Below are 20860 nucleotides of genomic sequence, written 5' to 3'. Positions count from 1 at the left end.
GTTTGTCTTTGCAACATTATTTCAAAGACTTCCTCTTTTCCTCTAATTTTTCTCAAAATGTCCCCACTGTGCTTTTTGATTATTTGTTACGTTTTCAAAAGCAACACCAACCACACAGTCATTTCTGGGATGTAAAAGCTCCTTCTTATGAACTAAATATTCTTTCAGACTTACAAGGATTAATAAAGTTTATTGTAGCATTGTTCTTCCGACAGCCTAAACTTCAAGAAGATCTGTGCACTAATATCCTGAAATATGTGATCAGTTTTGCTGGGGGTCAAAAATAAAACTTAAAGCTACTAATTAAAAACTAAACCATTACATAAACAAATGTATTCATTCATGATGGTATAAATGTGGAATCAAAAATGACATTTTTAGAGGCTTTCGTTTCAGCATTATGTAATTCTTGGAGAGGAATGTGTGGAGTTGTTTGTGTAGCTTAGTTACATTTTTTTAATGCCTTTTGGCAAATTGCACCTAAATAAATGTATTTATTTCACAGAACCAAAATACCTAGAAGATTTTAAAAAAGTAGTTCAAAGTTTTCATAGAATCTTTTGAGGGAATTTATTTACTTCTTTATTTATTGATATTGAGGTGCTATAATTACTATCAAAACAGTCATCATTAACTATTGCATTTCATTACATTACAATTATGATAACGATGTCTATTATAGTTTTATTGCTGTTTTGCAAACAGGTGTGGGTTACCAGCGTTGCATGCGTCCATATATCGACACCTGGCCAACAGGCGGCGCAAACGCGACCTAAACGTTCCAGCTCCGCCTTGTAACAACTCCACTGCTGTCTTGATTTATGTAAAGATAAGTCTTCTTCCGTCTGAACCAGTCAAAGAAAGAGGCTCATTGCTTCCTCATTTGATGTAGTTGAACAAAAGGAGATTCCGGTAGAGAGTCATATAGTTGGCAGGGGGGGGGAAAGTTTACTGCTTTGCTTTTAAGGAGAGAGAAGGTAAGAAACAAAATAAATTTGCTAAAGTTTCTTATCTTTTTTTGCCAACTGTTTACTGCTATATTTGTGGCCATCAATGTTTTAAAAAACAGGCATTTTTCTAGGTTTCACTTTCGCCTCTCACTGAGCTCACATGCTGAATTACATTGTGGTTAAATAACCCACACTCTACATACCCGAACCTGTCAGAACACGAAAGAAACAAAGAAAAGCAGAGAGTTGTTGTGTAAATTTGTACTTCAAGAACAGTGTGTGAAGTGCAAAGCAAAGTATCTGCAGTGTCTTCAAATCTTAAGGGGGGGAAATGTGATTCATTAAACTGGAATTGTATTTACCGCATCTGAAATAACTTTAAAATAATAGCATCAGGGAAACTTTGTTGTATTTCTGGTGATTGAAAAACTGGCATGGAAAAAATGGCTCAATTATACACACTGATAGGAATCCCTCAGACAAGTTTCTATAGCAGGATAGCTGGTGTTGCGCTCGATAATATCAAGGTGTTGAGCTTTTCAAGAAAGTTTGTAGTGATCGCATCAGGATGTTATCTGATTTATGCACAGATACAAACATTATGAAAACAGAAGCAGGCAAGAAAACCAACAAAGAAACGCAGAATCGTTTACATTCTTCGAAAAGCAGGATGTGGTGATGCTTCTGCCAGCAGAAAATCCACACCATGTATGTGTTTGAAGTAAAAAATATTATCGGAGCACGCTGAATCAGAGAGCGGCGGCTTTCTCTCTTTTGGCAAGCAACTTTGTGTGTCAAAGAATTGTTCTTGTTCCACTGCCAAACATCTCAGAAACATATCTCTAGTTTCCTAAAAAAAATAATCATTTAAAATACACTTCTACCAAGACAAATCAAGCAGTTCTTTTAAATGCTCCAAGGCTGAATCTAAGAAGTACTACTAAAAATATGTTTGCCTTGAAAAATATCAGAAAATAAAAGAAACTCAGCAATGAACGATACCGTGGGTGTGCGCTGGCTCTGTGAGGCTTTTCTTCAGGATAATTTTGCACGGAATGGGTAATGATTGTGGAAGATGTTCTGTGGGATGTGGATTCATTACCCATTCATGCATCGGTATATGGATTCAGTGCACAGGGGTGATGGACTTTTCGAGTCATACCGACCACTCATAGCACCTTTACACCATGTCACATTCCCCCAGCTTGTCTCTTGGTACACAGATCAGTAAGTAACTCGGAGTTTAGTCCCCGGACCTGAGGGCACATTGACGTAGTTGGGAAAGATGGAGTCAAACTGACAACTTTCTGACTGCAGAGTACTCTTTGCCTCACAGCTACCTCTGAGACTACTGTACCTGTCATGCTAGTCGGGGTGGATGACATCTGAGCAAAGTCATACTGATGGGTTGATGGTAAGTCTGTGATGGGCATCCTGAGGCAATAACTATCAAGTGTTTGGCGTTTCAGATGTATTTTCCGGGTCAACAAGCAGCAAGTGGAGCCACTCCTGGAACTGGTTACCAAGTGGAGGTTGTTCAAGGAGCCATTGAGGATCAGCAGGTAAGTAACTGTGCGTCCATGTCAGAATTGCATCAATAAATACCTTGATACTTTGTTGAGGATGTTTAAGATGTTGAAGTGCATTGTGTTAAACTCTAGATTAAACACGTTTTTACTGGTGTTTAGCTAGTTGAAACATATTTTTTCGTCCTCTAGGACGATGCCATTGGATGTCCTATGATTGGCCATGATCCTCTCTCTTCTCGCATTGGAAAGACTTTGAGTAATATAATTGGAAAACAGCTGAAAGAAACGTTTGACAAGGAAACAGGAAAGGCGACTCTGCCAGGTGAAACAGTTGTGGTTGACGGCCTACCTGGTCTTAAATGTAAAGCAGTCATCTTCCTCAACCTACTCTGCTGGGATAATAAAGAACAGGGATCTGCAGCCCAGGTGACGAACTTGTGTAAAAATCATACTTCAAATGTTGCCGTTGCCGTGTCTTCTTCAAAACTACAACAAGCGTTGCTTTCACTTTCCAGGCGCTACGACAGGGAATCAAACGGATTCTGGCCATCTGTAAAATCAGAGGCTACAGCTCAGTAGCTCTGCCGGTTCTTGGGACTGGCGTTCTCTTACGCTTTCCACACAAAATTGCTTCCACAATTCTTCTGGAGGAGATTGGTGTATATGGACAAAACCGGACCGAGAAGACATCCTTCCGAGTTCGAGTCATCGTTTACCCGAAGGACAAAGAATCGAGCCAGGTAAGAGAAATCTTACCACTTTGGTTTTAAAATTGAAAGTTTGACACTTTTCTTTTAAACACTTTTTATTTCTTTTACAGGCCTTTAAGTGCGCCCAGGGTGTGTTGCTTCAAAACGGATACATAAGCCATGTTGATTTAGCTGAAGGTTATATAACTTTTTTTCATAATACTGTGAATACTGTGTATCTAAATGATCTTCACATATTATTGTTACCTCATCTGTATTTGATCAGCGCTCTGACTGATTGGCCTCTGGCCAGTGACCTTCAGATGTTTAATATTTGAACTTCTTTTTTTACTGTAAGCAGCTTCCTAATGCTAAGCTAAACTATGTAGCGTACGCAGTGCATCTGATTTGGTTGAGGTTTTGCTTTTGTGACGTCCACAAAAATATACTTTGTGGAATACACACTGAAGTGGCAACCGTTAAGAAGTTAAATCATTATCCTTCAATTTGTTACCTCATATTCCCACTGGTAACTTTTGGCCTTCTGCCTTTTTTATTGGTTATTTAGTGTTGAATGACTAGCTTGCGATCCAATTCGACAACAAGAAAAATTAAATAAGCACTTTGGTGTTACCTAAAAATATATAGTTTATAAGAAAGTATTCAGTGTATCAGTTAGTTTTTAATTTTACAGATGACCAGAGTGATTAAAGGCAGAAAAATCTATAAAGACTGTCATGAAAACTGGACTTTTTACACTTTTATAAAACCTCATGAAAAATAATGAGCAATAACAGCTTCAGCATAGTCATATTATATACAGACCTATTCAGTAACTTATAATATTATTAAAAGGGCAACTTGTTGTTTTATTCTTCTGTTTACAGTGAATGAAAACACAACATTTAAGATTAGAATATTACACCAGACAAATTAAAGACATTTAGGGGTCATGAAAACTATATTAATTGTACTTCTACTCATTGTATGTTGGTACAATGGCAAAAAAGGTTGATCTCATCTCATCTATAATAACAGCATAACATTTTGATCGACTGAACATTTCAGACTTGCCTCCACTTACACTTCAGAACTCTTAACTTTAAACATGTTGTTGGAATTTTACAGATGTCATATTCTTAGAACAGGCACAACAAAAGGACCAGGAAATCACACGGAACCAGTTTGATTTATAGAATATGAGATTAAAATGAAAAACATAAAGAGGAAAAACATGTTTTGTTCTTGTTGCCCCCCTCTGCAGGTTCCTTTTACCAATGTGTGTCAGTAATTGATGACGAGATCACAGCCATGATCGGCAGAGTCAAACTTCAGCTCGTCTGCGGTGACATCGTAAACGCAGGAACTGATGTCATTGTCAACACGACCAACTTTACTAATTTATTGACTGGTAATATTTGAGTGTTTACTCTTTAATAAACATAGAAAAGGACAAATGGGTTTTACTGATTTCCTTATATAGCATTTCAATTGGCCTTTATTTTTACTGATATGTGAATATTATACATTTCAAAGGTGTCTCCAAAGCCATTCTGGAAGCAGCCGGCCCTGCTGTCCATGCTGAGTTGCTACAAGGTAAACCTCATTGACAGACTTAAAAAAAAAATATATATTTTTTTATGTTCATAGAGCATGCTTCCTCGAATCACTTTAGACCAAATCAAAAGTGAGTAAAAGTAGACTTTGGGTCAACTTTCATATTCATTTTTAATACTCCGGATGCCCTCAAATGAAAGCTATTATCTAACTGTAATTGGAATATGTTTCAGATAAAGTATCGTATTTGCTTTTGTTTGCTTTTAGTGGGCACCCCAGAAGACCTCATTTGCTCAACATCAGCTGGGCAGCTTGGATGCAAACAAATTATCCATGCCAGGTTCAAGGGCAGCACCCAGAGGATCCGCAGCACTTGCAAAAAAATTCTGCAGCTCTGTGAGAGCGAAGGATATGGCTCAGTGGCCTTCCCAGCCATTAATACAGGTCTGTATAAACTCCTCTGTGTGTCATTAAATACCTACTTGCTTACAGTAGGTATTCTGTTAGGTGAGGAGAAGGAAAAAGTTAAAAATTTTGTGTTAAAATTAATAATAAGTTTGGAATTGATGTTTAGCAAGCTTAGACAGCAAAGAAGACCCAACCAGCCATGTTAAGCATGTAAATAGAAACACAGCTAATAATAGCATGTCAGCTTAAAGCTGTTTGTTCACCCTTACAGGACAGGCCAGGATGCTCTTTGGTGAATCTTGTAAAGCAATGCTGGACGGCATGGCCGTGGCTATTAAGGAGATGAATCCAGATTTTGTATCTCTGATCCGCATCGTCATCCTGGAAAAGCAGGTCTTTCAGGCTTTCAAGTGAGATGGTGAACTCAGAGCAGCCATACTATGCTTGTTTTTTTTTTTCTTTAGGTCGTGATGCGCTGTTTTAATATTGTAACGTTGTAATGTTCCAACAGATCAGAGCTGGAGAGTCGTTGTCAGCAGGACGACGTTCAGAGCTGGTTCAGCTTTCTAGGTTTTATTTACATTTCCTTTAGTGAACCATTTTGACATAGATTAATGATTCAATCCACTCACATAGATTGTACTTAGTAAGAATTTTTTTTTTTGTATTGCATCATTTGTATCAAAAGGTAGTACTTCTTCATCTGCCCTATAGATAAGAGGAAGTTACCCTTTTTGGGTAAAGTTACCACATGAAGAATCCGAACCACTTCTTCCTTTTTCCTAAACTTACTTACTTGGAGGCGTTAGAGCGTTCAGTTGGCTGTTCTTCTGTTATTTAGTTTCTTTTTCTGCTAGGCTGCGTATGTCTCTTTCTATTTTTAGACACACACAGTTTATAGTTTCACTTTCACATTTGAGTGTTCAGGAGTTAAATGCAGTGGTTTTCCCCCCCCCCACGCTATTGCATAATTTAACTTTAAAATAGCTGGAATAATGAGGTGTGTTTTTTTTGTTTTTAGATTGATAGCTACAGTATTCTTATAACACCTACAAGAACTACACCCTAAAAATATATTATTATTATTATTATTATTATTATTATTATTATTATTATTATTATTATTATTATTTTATTACTTAGGGGGTTGACCAAATCAGTTAACATTAATATTCTATCAAATCATGGGTAGAATATTTGATTTAAAAACATTTAAGACAACTTTATCATATTAATACTGTGAGCGAAACATGTTTGAGATGCTTCTCAGACTCAATATTTGGAGAAAAAATATTTTTGTCCTGCACAATAAATCCAGTTGGAGAAAAATAAATAAATCAGTAACCATGCACCTTCTTACGGGTCTGGAATAAAGATATGATTGGCTGATTCATTGATGTTTGTGTGTGTGTGCTGTCTTAATTGTGAACTATTTGTCCTCTATAATCACCAGTTTTAAAATAATGAGTGTTAAATAATGAGGTTCAAGTCGAGGTTGCAAAATTACCGGCACCACAGGTGACGGTAAAATGAAAGCGGTGAGTTAGAGCCAGTTTATCAGAAACAGTCTGAAGTTCTTTACAACAATGAAAGTAGAATGGTTTCTGTATCACTTCTCAAATGTGTGCTACCACAACAGACATACATTTGGCATAAATCCATTAAAGAAATATTCATTCTTTTTGGATATTTTATTTCTCATTTTTCCACTCCTGTAGCTCAACAAAGAGTCCTGCAGAAACCTAAGCATGTTGTGGATGTAGCTGGCGTTACCGTAGAGCTGATTGTGCGAGACAATCCCGGACCCGCCCCTGGTGACACCTCTACGCCTTCGGACCAGTCAGCCAACCCGAACCTGAATGCATCGACCACATCTCCGGTACGTTTTTGAAAATCGAGGAAAACTTAAATAAAGTTGGAAAGCTTTTTTTTTTTCTTTCTTCATAGTTTTATGACAGATTGTTTCATTGCAAAATGTGCTTTTTGCTCCATCTCTTAAAAGTCAGAGTGCATATGTACATGACCACAAGCGTTTTCCCACCTGAATACCACTGAAATCAGTTCACCATTTCAAATATTAATTTAGCCTGCAGTCAGCAGAAACAATTTTAAGACTTGAGATCTTGTGATGTAACCTCAACTTCTCTTAATCATCCAGGCCATGTCAAAAGATTGAATTCAAAGTTTCTTTCCTAAGCTGCTCACACGGGCCCAGGAAGTAGAGAACATTATATAGAATGGGTGTGGCCCATGATGCAGTAAAGCACAAATTGTGCTGAGCTGATTCCTAATTCCTCCTCAGCTGTGCTTCTAGAGAAATTTGCGGGTCTTTGTAACTCCAAAATGCATTCAGTTATACTCTGAGCTATCTAATTTGAAAATTAAAACCTAATTAAAAAACACAATCGAAATCTTTAATAAAAAAAATGTATAAAATGTCACAAAAGTTCATAACTTTTTTGAAATAATCATGCTGTTGAACCTTACATTTTTAACATTTCTCATCAAAACTCAAGTTGCTTCTACATGGGCCGCTTTTAGAAATTTAATAGATAATTGAATGTAATTGAATGGGATTAAACCGTTGGCAGGAAATGTAAACCTTGCCTTGATTTAAACCTCTGTGGAAGTAAAATACACATGAAGGACTGACCCTGGTACAGTTTAGGAAATTATTCCTGTTATTGACATGTTTTCTATTATTATTTTATTTTATTTTGTATCTCAGGAGATATTGTAGATATTTCCTATTGAAGTGTTTTCTGGATTGTCCCTGACATGATCAGGAAATGTAGGAGTTACAGAATAAGCTCTAACATTTATGTTTGAATCACGGTATCTTTTACAGTATCGAAAAGTAGCTTCTAGAAGAATCTGTTGTGCGCTGAAAAGCTAACCTGATGCATGTTTTATTTTTTCTGGCAACAGACACAGCTGTCCGGTATCCCTCCAAAACTGCCACCACGTAGTGAAGAATATGAGCTAAAGCTCGACTCGTATCTCCTCCGTTACCTGAAGGAATCTCCAAAAGTCAAAGGGGAACTAGACAGTCAGCTGGCCTTGCTTTCCTGCACCGCTGAGCTCCAACCACAGGAGGAGAGAGTTTTAGTCTGGCGAGTAGCTCAGCCAGGTGCCGCAGCTGAACCCAACGACTGGAAATCTGAGGTGAATCAACTGTTTGATGTCTTCACGTGCCACTATGAGATGGACGCTCACAAAGTCAAAGCTTTGCTGCAGTCCTACAGCTCTCATCAGCCTGCAGATGAAGTGAAGGTGTACAGTGATGTTGGAATGACTGTGGTTGTGGGAGAACGAAGCCAGGTGGAAGCAAAGTTAAGAGATTTAGAGTCTCTCTATGTTAAAAATAAAGGATCTCGTCCAAGTGACGTGCAAACCACTGTTCGTCGAATCGGTGAGGCGAAACTGCGTCTCCTGTGGAAGGAGATTGAAAGCAGTCTAGGGCAAGACTTTCCAGCGTTGAAGGTCACACAGGCTGATGAAGGTAAAATAGCTCTAATGGGGTCTGTGGAAGAAATTCTCAAGGCCGGTGAGGTAATTAGTGAAAAGGAGAAACTAGTGTTGGAGAGGACGATTACTGACAAAAGCCTACAATTTCTGGCATTCTTAAAAAACGTCTATGGTGGTCCTGGGATGCTTTGCGAGTTTTTGGGAGTGGCTAAGACGGTGGAAGCAGAAATACGAGACACAGCGCTCCACTTCTTCTCTTTCAGTGCCGACAATTTAGACGAGTCTGTCAAAATGATCCAAAAGAACTTTAACGATGTCACGTATGATATTCCTAACTACCCTGTTTTGCCGCCAGCGCTTTGTGTAGCGCTTAAATCCAAGGCAAACGAGATTAACCAAACGCAGTGCAGGGCTAATGTTGGGTTTGGTGCAGGTGGCACTGTGTGTTTGTCCGGCCACTCGGCAGAGGTTGACGAGCTGAGTGAAATTGTATCTCAGTTTATCTTGGACCAAGTAAGCGTTGAGGGAAAAGTCACTCTCCCCTTCCCAGAATTATGTCCCCTTTTAACCGAGTTTCTGCAGAGACAGAGATTTGACTATTCAGGTGTTACCTTCACTCCTGTTACACCATCTTCCAGCCCCATGGTGTTGCTTGTAGGTCCATCCATCAAAGTGACTGAGGTCAGGAATAGACTGGGTCCACTTCTTCAATCTGTTGTGCTGAACAAAGTGACCATTGACCTGCCAGGGGCAGGGAGATATTTTAGTGGTCACTCTGGAAGAGATATGCTCTTAAAGGTTGCAGAATCTCAGAAGTGTCTCATACAGCCCGAGGAACAGCCTCACTTGAGTAGACCGATGACTCGTCTTTCTAAATACAATCTTCAGCATGGGCTGCAGGTGATAGTTTATCAGGGTGACATAACAAAACAGAATGCAGATGGCATTGTAAATGCCGCCAATGAAGATCTAAACCACATCGGTGGTGTTGCTGCTGCTCTGAGTAAAGCAGGTGGTCCTCAGGTGCAGAAAGAAAGCAGAGCCCTTGTGAAAGGGCATGGAAAGATTGCTGTCGGTGATGTAGTGGTAACTACAGGGGGCGACCTGAAGTGCAAGAGCCTGCTCCATGCTGTTGGACCTGAAAGTGGGAGAGCTAGTGGCAGAGAGAGGAGCTTGCTGGAGAAAACTGTTAGCAACGCTCTGAAATTAGCCGAACTGATGGAGTTCAAGTCTATAGCCCTGCCGTGCATCAGCTCAGGCATTTTTGCCGTTCCCATCAAGGTTTGCTCTGAGGCCATCGTAACGGCCATCAAGGAGTTTGGTAGTCAGGACGGGCGAAGTCTTAGCAAAATCATTCTGATAGATAAAAGGGAAGAGGTGGTGAGGGCCATGCAGGACGCATGTGACCGCCTTCTGCCTGGGAAAGATCTTGGATTCAAGACGAACGTTGCTGACCAAGAAGGAGCAAGCGGCGCCACTGCTGAAACTCCTGTACAAGTTGAGATTGTTAAGGGAACAATTGAGGACCAACAGGTAAGAAGTTTAGCTTACAAGTCAAGCTGCATAAGAAAGGAATTTCATATGATCATTTTAGACTATAGTTAACCCTGATCATTTCCTAGGCATGAAAATAAGGTTGTCTTAACCTAGACTAAATCAAATTGCTCTGTCCTAGGCGGATGCCATTGTGTCTCCTATGATTGGCCATGATCCTGTGTCTACACGCATAGGAAATATTTTACAAACAAATGTTGGACCACAGCTGGAAGCATTGTTTTACCAGGAAGCAAGAGGGGCAACACTGCCAAGTGATATAGTTGTAGTTGAGAGTGTACCTGTTGTCAAATGTAAAGCAGTCATCTTTCTCAACCTGCAGTGTTGGGATAACAAACAAGATGGACCTGCAATTGGGGTAACATAAGTACTTATAATTTCTTCATAAATTGCTTGTTTTTGTTTGTTTGCTTTTTATAACAATCACCATTTTAACCTCCCAGATGCTGCGGCAGGGAATCAGAAAGATACTGAATGCTTGTAGCAACAGAGGCTACAGTTCAGTTGCTATTCCAGTGCTGGGAACTGGAGCTCTCCTGAAGTTTCCACACAACGTGGCGTCTAGGATTCTTCTGGAGGAAGTTGGTGCCTTCGAACGAAAGCGGACCAGCGGTTCACCTTTCCTGATCAGAATTGTTGTCCATCCTACAGACAGAGAATCAAACAAGGTTAGGAAAATGCTAATTTTTTTATTTTTTTGTTTTACTAGATTGGGCTTATTGTATTGATCATTGTACAGTAGATTGGACTCAGACGTTTTAACATCTCTATTGCAGGCACTCCAGTCTGCCCAGGCATCGTTGCATCTCAGAGGCTTTACAAATGACGTTGATCCAACTCAAGGTTGGTTTCATTTGTATGTTTCTAAGATGCTTTGGTTTCTTTTCTGATAACGTTTACATTTTAAATGTTTTCAAAGTACCAAAATGTGACTTGCACTGAAATAAAATGCTCTTCTACTAAAAGAGAATTTTAGTAGAATTGTCTTAGTGTTGAGACAATTGGCCCCTTGACTGCAAGAAAGCTTCCATTTATTATATCCCAACCACCTTCAAGAAGGCTAGCCTTTTTACTTTCTGCTTGTTCTGGTGGCGTTCTAAGTTTTGTTTCCAAGGGGATTAGCCTTGTGGATTAAAAACTGATTTTTTTTTGTTTACTTAAAATGTTTCAATTTGTACTTGTATTATTACTTTGTTCCTGTGGATAATTTCATGTTGCCTCTTTTTAATGCCTTGACCTCTGAAAACTGACATAACACTGAAATTAGCGCTCTTATTCTGCCTGTAGTTTGCATTTGATGACATATTTGAGAATTACAGCAACAGTTGTTTAATATTCTAAAGTTTACTAGAATAGCAAAGACAGAATAAATGATCAACAATGTCTTACCAAGTGAAACGGCACGCTAGAGCATCATTTATAGGGTTAAATGGACCCTAGACAGTGTAGTTCACTAAAACAACCATACCAAGATATTTTGACTTCACGTCAACATAGAAATAATATCTTTATATTGTTCTAAATGTTGCTAGAACCTCCCACTTCTGCGCACCTAGCGAGTTTAATATTAACAGAATATATAAAGTAACAAAAATATTAAATCATATTTGTATTTTTTTTAAATGCTTGCTTTTTTTTAGCTTCCTTTTACCGACATGTCTCCATGGGTAAGGATGAGGTCGTGGCCATGATGGGCGCAGTCAAGTTGCAGATCATCCACGGTGACATTATAGCTGCAGGAACTGATGTTATCGTCAACACTACTGACTTCGTTGATTATCAGTCTGGTACGATGTGAATGTCTGCCTGGAAATTTAAAAAGAAAAACAATTTGTCGTCTTAAATTTATGCTGCCATTACTATGGTTTTCCAAACAGGGGTCTCTCACGCCATTTTGGCAGCAGCAGGGCCGGCAGTCCTTGCAGAATTAACGAGAGGTAAAACAACAAGAACAAAAAAAATTGTGAATATGATAAATATGTCTCGGGTTTTAGGTTTGAACCAAAGAAATCTATGTTTGAGAGAATAGGATGATTTAAAAGTACTAATTTACTTATTGCCAGACTTGCCAAATTTAAACTGAATGTTCTTTTTTCAGTGGGCACACCTCCAGACCACTTCTGCACAACACAACCTGGACTTCTTGGGTGTAAGGAAATCGTCCATGCTAGCTTTAAAGCCGACTCTGATGTGATCCACAAGAACTGCAAAAAGATCCTGAGACTCTGCGAGAGCAAAGGATTCAGCTCAGTGGCATTCCCAGCCGTTAATACGGGTTTGTGTTTCATCTCAATACGTGGTTTGCTTAAAGCGGATTTATGTAGAGAAAAAAGTGAAAACGACGGTATTAAATAATGTATAGCATCAACCAAAGTGAAGATGTTACATTTATATGAACAAATACATTTCTTCAACCACCAAGCCTTTCACTGCAAGCAAATAAACATAAGAATGCCTAATATCTGCAGGTTCGTTTACAGTTGAGCTGCCTCTTTGCCCTTGTAGGACGGGGTAAAATGAGTCCTAAAGTAGCTGCTACAGCGATGCTGGACGGCTTGGCCTCAACCATCAGGGACATGAATCCTACCTCTCTGTCAGTCATCCGCATCGTCATCCTGCAACAACCGGTTTTCCAGGGTTTCAGGTCAGAGGTGGACTCTCATGTCATCGCTGTGTTTTGTTCTCTGAGTCAGAACGCTTTGTTTCAGCTTCCTGTCAATGTTCTTCCAGATCAGAGCTGGAGAATCGCTTTGGACGGATTGTTCAGAGCAAACTCAGCCTCAGAGGTTTGCTTGCATCTATGACCTGTTTTAGTCCACATTGTGAACAATAATTTACCTGTTGTCCTTCAGCGGAGTTCATCTAACTAATGAGACTAGATGTAGATACTAGATTGAATTTTCAAGACGTGATATGAAATATTACACCATGGGATTGGGATTTTAAAAGAAGTGGTAAAAAATGAAATATATTCTGTGATGTGCCAAGACACAGACATAATCAATTTAGAATTAATTTGCTACTTTAAAAGTTGGATTATCTTATTGGTATTTCAGAATTTCGTTTTGAGGAAACCTAAGAGCTGCTATTATGATGTATGGGGAGTTATATGGATATGGCTGAGCAAGAAATACAACAAGAACTCTCTACTATCGCTGTCAGACAGGATAGATAGACACAAACCTTCTAAATCCCATAATGAAGATTTCTTCTTGTTTTTGTGTTGTTTTATATACATACCATGAAATTTGAAGGCCTTGTAATACTAATGTTGTGGACGTCTTGTTACATCAATAATAGATTTCATATTCACACTGTAGTCTTTTAAATTGCAGCTGAACCAAATTGTGTTTCAGATCCATTTTCTAAATGGTAAATTAAGTCTCTTACACAAAGCCGTCTCCAGGTTTTGTTAAAATGTGACTTTGTCAGGCAAAGTAAATGTGCAGACCTCTTCAAAAAGTTGGAGCAACATCCATGGTTGAGCAGGAGGCTCAGTTTCTTCTGCTTCTGGACATTTCTTTGGGTTAAACATGTACGGTTGCACGATTATAGTAGAGCACGTACTATAAAGAGTGCTCTCTACAGGCTCTTTATAGTACGCGTATAAAAAGTGTACTCTTTATACACTGTTTCGCGCATATAAAGAGTAAACATTGAGTTGGGATTGGTGGGTCAGCAACAACTTATATGCATAAAGACAAAAGAGCCCTTCAAAATAGTCAACCTGTGCAAAAATGGAACATGCTTTGTATAGCCCATAGACCGATTACAATGCGTTTTAAAAAAAAGCCTAAGTCCCATCTAACTCTCTGCTTTTCCTGACTGCAGACAAAGCCAGACAAAGGCTAAAGAAGATCCAAGAAAAGTGTTCTAGACTGACAACATTCTCATCCAAACAAGACGAAACCATCTCTTCGAAGCCCGAGTCAACGGTTTTGCGAGTAATCAGCTGTGGTCCAGACGTCGCCAAGAACGTCAAGAAAGAGTTGGAGTTGATTGTGCAGAAAGAGCTCATAGAGAGAACAGTGCCTGTGCATCGTGTCTCTAAGCTAGACGCTATGGAACTGGAGGCAGTGCAGGCGAAAGTCAAACTAACGGGAATAAGCGTAGAGCACAAAGCAGTCGATACTGGCAGACCCATGGGAAGAACAGGGTCAAGCAAAAAAGAGTACGTCCTGAAAGGTTTAAAGGAAGATGTCTTGAGTGTCACCGAGTTAATAACCAAAGCAGTTCAGAAAGTACTTGAAGAAGAACTCAAAGACAAGGAAGAGGCAATGTTGGCTCTTAACATCCAGTGGGCGATGAAAGACGACAGTGGAGAATGGCAGGAGCTGAGCCTTAGTATGAACTACATGCTGGAGGAAGCTCACTTACAGAAAAAAGTCTGTGTGGACTTGGAGACGCCTGAAGGCAAGACTCTCAACGTAAACATGAAGTCACAAGACGCCACAGACTGGACGACTGGCACAACTTATAAACTGAAAAGGACAGAGTGTAAAGGTACGGTATGAAAGGTTTTATAGTTTCTTTTTTTAGACACAATATGTTCAGCACTTTTTAATTATGTGTAAATAAAACATTTCTCTGTGTGACTTGTACTTTAGACTTGGAGTTACCGTCACACTGGGAACCTATGCAAGACGAAGTCTTTAAAAAGGTGGAGCTGCAGCCAAACTCCAATGAATACCAGAATGTAGCAAGTGACTTCCTCAAAACTGCCAAGTACACGATCCATAAAGTAAGCATGCTAACATTATCACTCAACTAGAACAACTAAAATCTCAACTTTATAGAAAAACAATCATAAATGGGGCTTTTTTTTTTGTGGTCTCAGATTGAACGTGTGCAGAACCTGTACCTGTGGAACGCCTACAGCTTGTGTCGGCAGCGTATACTAGCCAAGAATGGCCAAGCAGAACTCGGTGAAAAGTCTCTGTACCATGGCACATCTGCGGAGTCGTGCAGCTGCATTGAAAGAGACCGATTTGACAGGAGTTATGCTGGAGCACATGGTAAGCCGTGATTAACTAGCATACCTCCAACAAAAATCCAGTGCCTGAAAGGCAACTAAGCAATGTTACTAAATTATTCCAAATTATTTTATTGTCATTTTTCCTACAGCTACCGCATACGGAAGAGGAGTTTACTTTGCCGTCCATGCTGAATACTCTGCAAAGGGGTTTTCTCCACCAGACCAATCGGGAATGAAGCGACTGTATGTTGCTCGTGTTGTCACCGGCCGTTACACACTGGGTAGTTCCTCCATGAGAGCTCCCCCTGCCCGAGGTGCAGACCCCACTGACTGCTTCGACAGTTTGGTGAACAACCGGCAACAGCCAACAATGTTTATAGTCTTCCATGACGACCAGGCCTACCCAGAATACCTCATCACCTTCAGATGAGCGGGAACATGCAGTTCCTTTGGATTTCCCTTTACCTGTAGAGCTCGTTTATCACTGGTGCATTTGGTTAATGTTCTTTTGTTTGGTTGCTTTTGTTGTATCTTATGGTGAGATGTGTTCAGATCTATGCAAATCAATAAGAATGCTTTGTAGGATAGATGAGCAGGCAAGGATTCTAGACATTTGTCAAAAATGTAAACTTCTATAGAATCTTATTAGGGTGCAATAAAATGGCTGACTACTGAGCGGCTCTGTCAGCTGTAGTTGGGTAGAAGTGACTCAACCAGAACTTGGCCTGTCTCAATGTAGTCGTCGTTGTAATTCTCCTACTGGATAGAAAACACATTCATTGGAGGTAAATATTGATTTGTCTTTTTTTAAAATTAAAGTAACTATCTGTTATGAGAGAGTACGCCAACAGAAAAATGTTTCCTCTTAAAAGGTTGTTGGAGAAATTGATGAATTCCACATTTCAATAAAGGAAATGTTGAATCATTTTTAGCTTTGTAAAGTCATTAATTTGTTATTAATGTTTATAACTGACAGATTGTAGTAAATGTAATCAGCTAAAGCTGAATGCTTTCGTCACAGAGAAAACTCGGCTCATTTCTTTTTTTTTTTAACCCTCTTAATTTTCCTGATGATTCTTTGTAAGTTTAGTATAATTGCAATTTAAATGCCCACCGTATTTTAGGACACGGTCAAAGAACTACTGATCTATTACAGTTCTAATTATTATTATATATTGGGAGCAAATGGTCAAAATGGAGTCCTCCACATGCATGGATTTTTCTTTCTCATTAGTTTTCTTATCAATGCTTTTACTCCAAAGTAATAATTGCATTTGTAAGAAAAGTTAGTAAATAGTAAAACTTTAAGCAACACAGTGTGTGTTTACACGGTCTTTAATTGAAATTCATCTATATGTTGAACACAATCTTTATTGTTGGTTTTTGTTGAGAAATGTGAAATGGGCAATTTTGATTTCACAGCAAAGTCAATGTAACACAATCAAAGTGTTATAAATTGGGAAAATACAAATGTTTGCCTGATTACCAGTTAAATCACGATTTAGGTCATGTATGTGTAGCACTGGAATTTTAATGATTTTGAACCAAGTCTGTATTTAACTACAAATACTTCATATACAGAATTTTATTAACTGTTTATCACTGTAATGTACAGTCAAATTCTCACTTTTCCATACTAGTTAAACAAACATTCAAACCTCATTGTGTTTGCAGGTGAGTTATTAGCTTATCACAAAACACACATAGTATTTTCTGTTTAAAGTGACAGGAAAAAAAAAACAACAGTTGTTTTGCAAATGTTCTTTATTTACAGAAAATGTTGTTATGGAATATAGAGACTAAAAGTTTCACTGTCTTGTTTCATTTCTCTACTATTTAAGACATTTTCTTAGAAACTGGACAATTAATGCAAATTTCAATTTCAAATTTTAGTTTCAAACGATGAATGTGTATTTAGTTGGATAATACATGTATTGCAAAGGTGTATTGTCACCTAAAAAATATATAAGGACATGATATTAATCCAAAGTTGTCTGAAAGTGACAGTAGAAAAAAATATTTACAATATCCACACAAAAAGTCGTTTCTGTTTTCTAAATGTTTACATTGGTGACAATAAGAATCCACTGAATGTGGAGTACTTGTTTCCATTATCACTTATTTTCCTCCCGTTCCAGAGGCGGACGTTGACCATGTCTCCTGCTTGCAGCAGCAAGATGGCGCTGTTAGAGCCAGAGACGGGGGCAGTTTTAGTGTAACCGTACCATGACACAACTTGATTTTCATTTCGGTAAAGACTTCCTCCAGAGGTTCCATCACCCGGCCAACAAAATGAAGAAAAAGAAAAGTAATAAATTCCTCTCACTGGTGCTGTAAAGTATCCTGCAGAGGAAAATAAGAAAAGCAATCAGAGATAAATCTGCTGCAAGAAGAACCATCATCTTTTAAGATAATGGGGAAAAAAAACTTGTTGAAATGAGATCTCTTGGGTTTAAAAACAATGGCTTTCTATTCAAAGATGTATTTTATTTATCTATTTTTATTTATTTATTTCTAACATGATAGAAGTATAAAATAACACATGAACAAGGAATGCAAAAGAAACATATTTTGTACCACAATAAGCTTAACATGCTTAAAAGGGATTAGGAAGAAGTAAGAAACGTAGGAACTCCTACCCCATAAACTCATATCATATTTTCAGATCCATCCATCCATCCATCCATCCATCCATTTTCTGTTCACCCTTGTCCCTAATGGGGTCGGGAGGGTTGCTGGTGCCCATCTCCAGCTACGTTCCGGGCGAGAGGCGGGGTACACCCCGGACAGGTCGCCAGTCTGTCGCAGGGCAACACAGAGACATACAGGACAAACAACCATGCACACACACACTCACACCTAGGGAGAATTTAGAGAAACCAATTGACCTGACAGTCATGTTTTTGGACTGTGGGAGGAAGCCGGAGTACCCGGAGAGAACCCACGCATGCACAGGGAGAACATGCAAACTCCATGCAGAAAGACCCCGGCCGGGAATCGAACCCAGGACCTTCTTGCTGCAAGGCAACAGTGCTACCAACTGCGCCACTGTGCAGCCCGTCATATTTTCAGATGGGCCCTTAATTTTAAATAATAATAAAAGATAAGAAATAAAAACAGACATAGGTAAATTAATTTTATCTGGGTTTAAATATGTCTGAATATATACATCCATAACCACACACACTCATGTGCCTCAACTTACATTCACCATTACTGCTAACTCCCACCCATATTTCTACATCTTGTGAAAATGACCTCCTTATATTTCCTTTTAAATTGTATTAAACCTTTTCTTTGTTTTAACTCATTTAACTTCTTCCATAATTTTACGCCATGAATTGAAAAACAAAAGCTCCTTCATGTTCGTAAACTACAAATCCAGAAAACATGTTTTGTACATGAAACAGAAAGATGAACACTGACCTGTCACTGGGCTGTAATGGCCTCCGATGTTGGACAGAACGTGTTTGTAGACCAGAGGATAAAGAACATTCACGGGACCTATGGTCGCTGTTGTTGGCAGCGCTGCAGAAAATGCAACCTGGTGTTGTTCTGAAGTTTAAACACAGTGAAGAAAACAGAAAAAATAAGTCAGAAAACATTTTTGCAATTTAGAGATTACAAGCAGCAGATTAACAGGGATTATCTCTCAAAGTGTAATTAACTGTTCAACACCAGTAATACGACTGAGGAAATTGAGTTGTTTTTTCAACCATAAACATCAATGACTCTTTAATAATCATGTGTTTATTTTGAAGTATTGAAACAGAGACAGGATATTATTGATCAAAAGCATCTACACGACTCACATTGTCTTCTAACTAAAGGTTAGAGTGGTGTAAACACAAAATAGTTTTAATAACTTATTGTTTCCCTTATATCTATGGCCCACAATAATATTTTAGTGCACATTTAGAGAGTAAGATGAATGGGCCATTGAAACTTTGCTGTTAGGTCAACAAACATAAGTGGAAAAAGAAAGCTGAAAGCCACAGTGTTTTTGCAATTTGTAGCAAACAAATTTCTAAAATGATTTCAAATGGATGTCATTTTCCGCTACCTTCATAAGTTCTCCTCATCTCTGTCAGAGAGCTGTTAAGGACGTCGATCTTCTTCTCGCTGGCTTCCAGCTTCCTGTTGGTTTCCTCCAGGGCGCTCACAGTGGCTTTCTGCCTCTCTTGCAGAGCTCCCAGCTCCTTCAGTACCATGTAGATGCTTGGCTCACATCCTTTCTCTGGGGATCCCGAGTTGGATGCCTCGACTGCTACTGTCTGAAGATCTTGATCGGGGGTTTCTGTGTCCTCTGCGACCGTCTCTGTCAGATGATTCTCCTGCTCTTCCTCTGTGGTCTCAGTGACCCGAATCTGATTGTCTTCACCTTCTGCCCGGCAGGTGGACAGCCCAACAACCAGACACATGAGAAGCATCACTGGTGGAAACCCCATTCTTCTTTGATTTGTGTGCGTCTTCTTTAGGAGCGCTGTTGAAGGACTGTGAAAAGAGACCTATTTATACACGTTTTAGTTAATTATTAGATTCTGTTAAAAAATTAAAGCTGCTTGAAAGATAAAAACTGCTATTACAGAATAAACTTTATGCTCTTCCTTATGGCTCTCTCAGATTTGTTTTTGTTTGGACATTTTATGACTTAATTGAAAGATCAGAGTCTATTGCTTAATTATACCATATAGTACAGTATAGATATCGAGCACGTGAGTTTTCTGTGTTCATTACTGTGTCTTGCCCAAGGACACAAACAAGGGTGGACTAACCAGGAATAGAACAGATGACCCACCAATTGCAGAGCAAGCTCCTACCGCGACCTACCATTGAAAGTTAAAAACTTTGATTATAGAACAGACATTAACACTTTATTTGACGATGTGTGCATAAGACTGACATGACACTGTCATAAATACGGCTTAACATGTTTTATGAAGATGAAAGAGTCTTTATGAATGTCCATTAAAAGATGGCACTTTTAGTGGACATTCAATGCAACTTTTAGAGCAACTTTGCATTAAACGTGCCATTATTTACCGAATGACACTTCATGACAACAGTCATAGACATTCATAAATAGACATTCATAAAGACTCCTTCATGTTCATGACAGGCGTTATGTCAGTCTCATGCACACCCCGTCAAATAAAGTGTAACCGAACAAACATCGTGCTTTTCCTTACGGCTCTCTCAAAAGTGTTTTTCGCGCAGTGTCAAGGAATGACACAAGTCAAGGGAGAGTAACTGATACGAGCCACAAACAGGAAAGATTAGATTAGATAAAAGATAAAACAGGCCACCAGTGCCCAGAGGAGTTAAAGTTCAAATAATGTGATTCATGTTTATAGGTGGTAAGAATTAAACATACAACTGAAAATAGAAGTTTGCATGAAAAAGGCAGGCTATTCCTCCTGACAGAACTTGTGTAAGTGTATGGAGGACCAAAACAGACATAATAAAAAATAAAAGCATGTGTAAGGACAAGCAAAAACAAGCTATATATTTTTTATTATGTCAGCTTTGGTCCACCATGTAAGTGAGGCAAGATTCTAGGTATTTCATAAAAAAGCCCCACAACACGACAGATCCACTCAGATACTTCACATTTGGAACGGTGTTGTTCCCAGGCTTAGTGGTGTCTCTCTTTGTTCTCCACATGTAACAATGGTCATCATGGCAAAACATTTCCTCTTTAATGTAATCAGAACACACTTTATTTATTTT

General features: G+C 38.9%; 2 protein-coding genes across 2 annotated transcripts; one reads left to right on the top strand and one right to left on the bottom strand.

The window, feature by feature from the left end:
* Positions 1-808: 808 nt before the first annotated feature.
* LOC114157085 (protein mono-ADP-ribosyltransferase PARP14-like) lies at positions 809-16792 on the top strand. Its single transcript, XM_028037851.1, has 15 exons — positions 809-977; positions 6852-7012; positions 8062-10134; positions 10277-10513; positions 10599-10823; positions 10932-10998; positions 11796-11942; positions 12033-12092; positions 12254-12430; positions 12661-12799; positions 12886-12941; positions 13987-14658; positions 14763-14896; positions 14993-15170; positions 15280-16792. Exons 3-15 carry the CDS (start codon positions 8338-8340, stop codon positions 15558-15560), a joined length of 4170 nt encoding a protein of 1389 aa, XP_027893652.1. The 5' UTR covers positions 809-977; positions 6852-7012; positions 8062-8337; the 3' UTR covers positions 15561-16792.
* Positions 15942-19688, bottom strand: LOC114157176 (complement C1q-like protein 2). Its single transcript, XM_028038032.1, has 3 exons — positions 19193-19688; positions 18557-18681; positions 15942-17473 (listed from the first exon to the last, which is right to left on the bottom strand). The coding sequence occupies exons 1-3, from the start codon at positions 19576-19578 to the stop codon at positions 17193-17195; spliced, it is 792 nt and encodes a 263-aa protein (XP_027893833.1). The 5' UTR covers positions 19579-19688; the 3' UTR covers positions 15942-17192.
* Positions 19689-20860: the final 1172 nt, after the last annotated feature.

Source organism: Xiphophorus couchianus, chromosome 14, assembly GCF_001444195.1.
Source record: "Xiphophorus couchianus chromosome 14, X_couchianus-1.0, whole genome shotgun sequence".
NCBI classification, from domain to species: Eukaryota; Metazoa; Chordata; class Actinopteri; order Cyprinodontiformes; family Poeciliidae; genus Xiphophorus; species Xiphophorus couchianus.
This window is presented reverse-complemented; position numbering and strand designations above follow the sequence as displayed.

Bases quoted from the DNA above. Each gene is read 5' to 3' on its own strand.
- LOC114157085 (XM_028037851.1), top strand. From the start codon at position 8,338: ATGGACGCTCACAAAGTCAAAGCTTTGCTGCAGTCCTACAGCTCTCAT. The intron at 10,135-10,276 runs GTAAGAAGTTTA...GCTCTGTCCTAG, and splicing joins GAACAATTGAGGACCAACAG to GCGGATGCCATTGTGTCTCC. The intron at 14,897-14,992 runs GTAAGCATGCTA...TTGTGGTCTCAG, and splicing joins CCAAGTACACGATCCATAAA to ATTGAACGTGTGCAGAACCT.
- LOC114157176 (XM_028038032.1), bottom strand. From the start codon at position 19,578: ATGGGGTTTCCACCAGTGATGCTTCTCATGTGTCTGGTTGTTGGGCTG. The intron at 18,682-19,192 runs TAGCGGAAAATG...AACTTCAGAACA, and splicing joins ATGAGGAGAACTTATGAAGG to ACACCAGGTTGCATTTTCTG. The intron at 17,474-18,556 runs GTCAGTGTTCAT...TTTCCTCTGCAG, and splicing joins CCATTACAGCCCAGTGACAG to GATACTTTACAGCACCAGTG.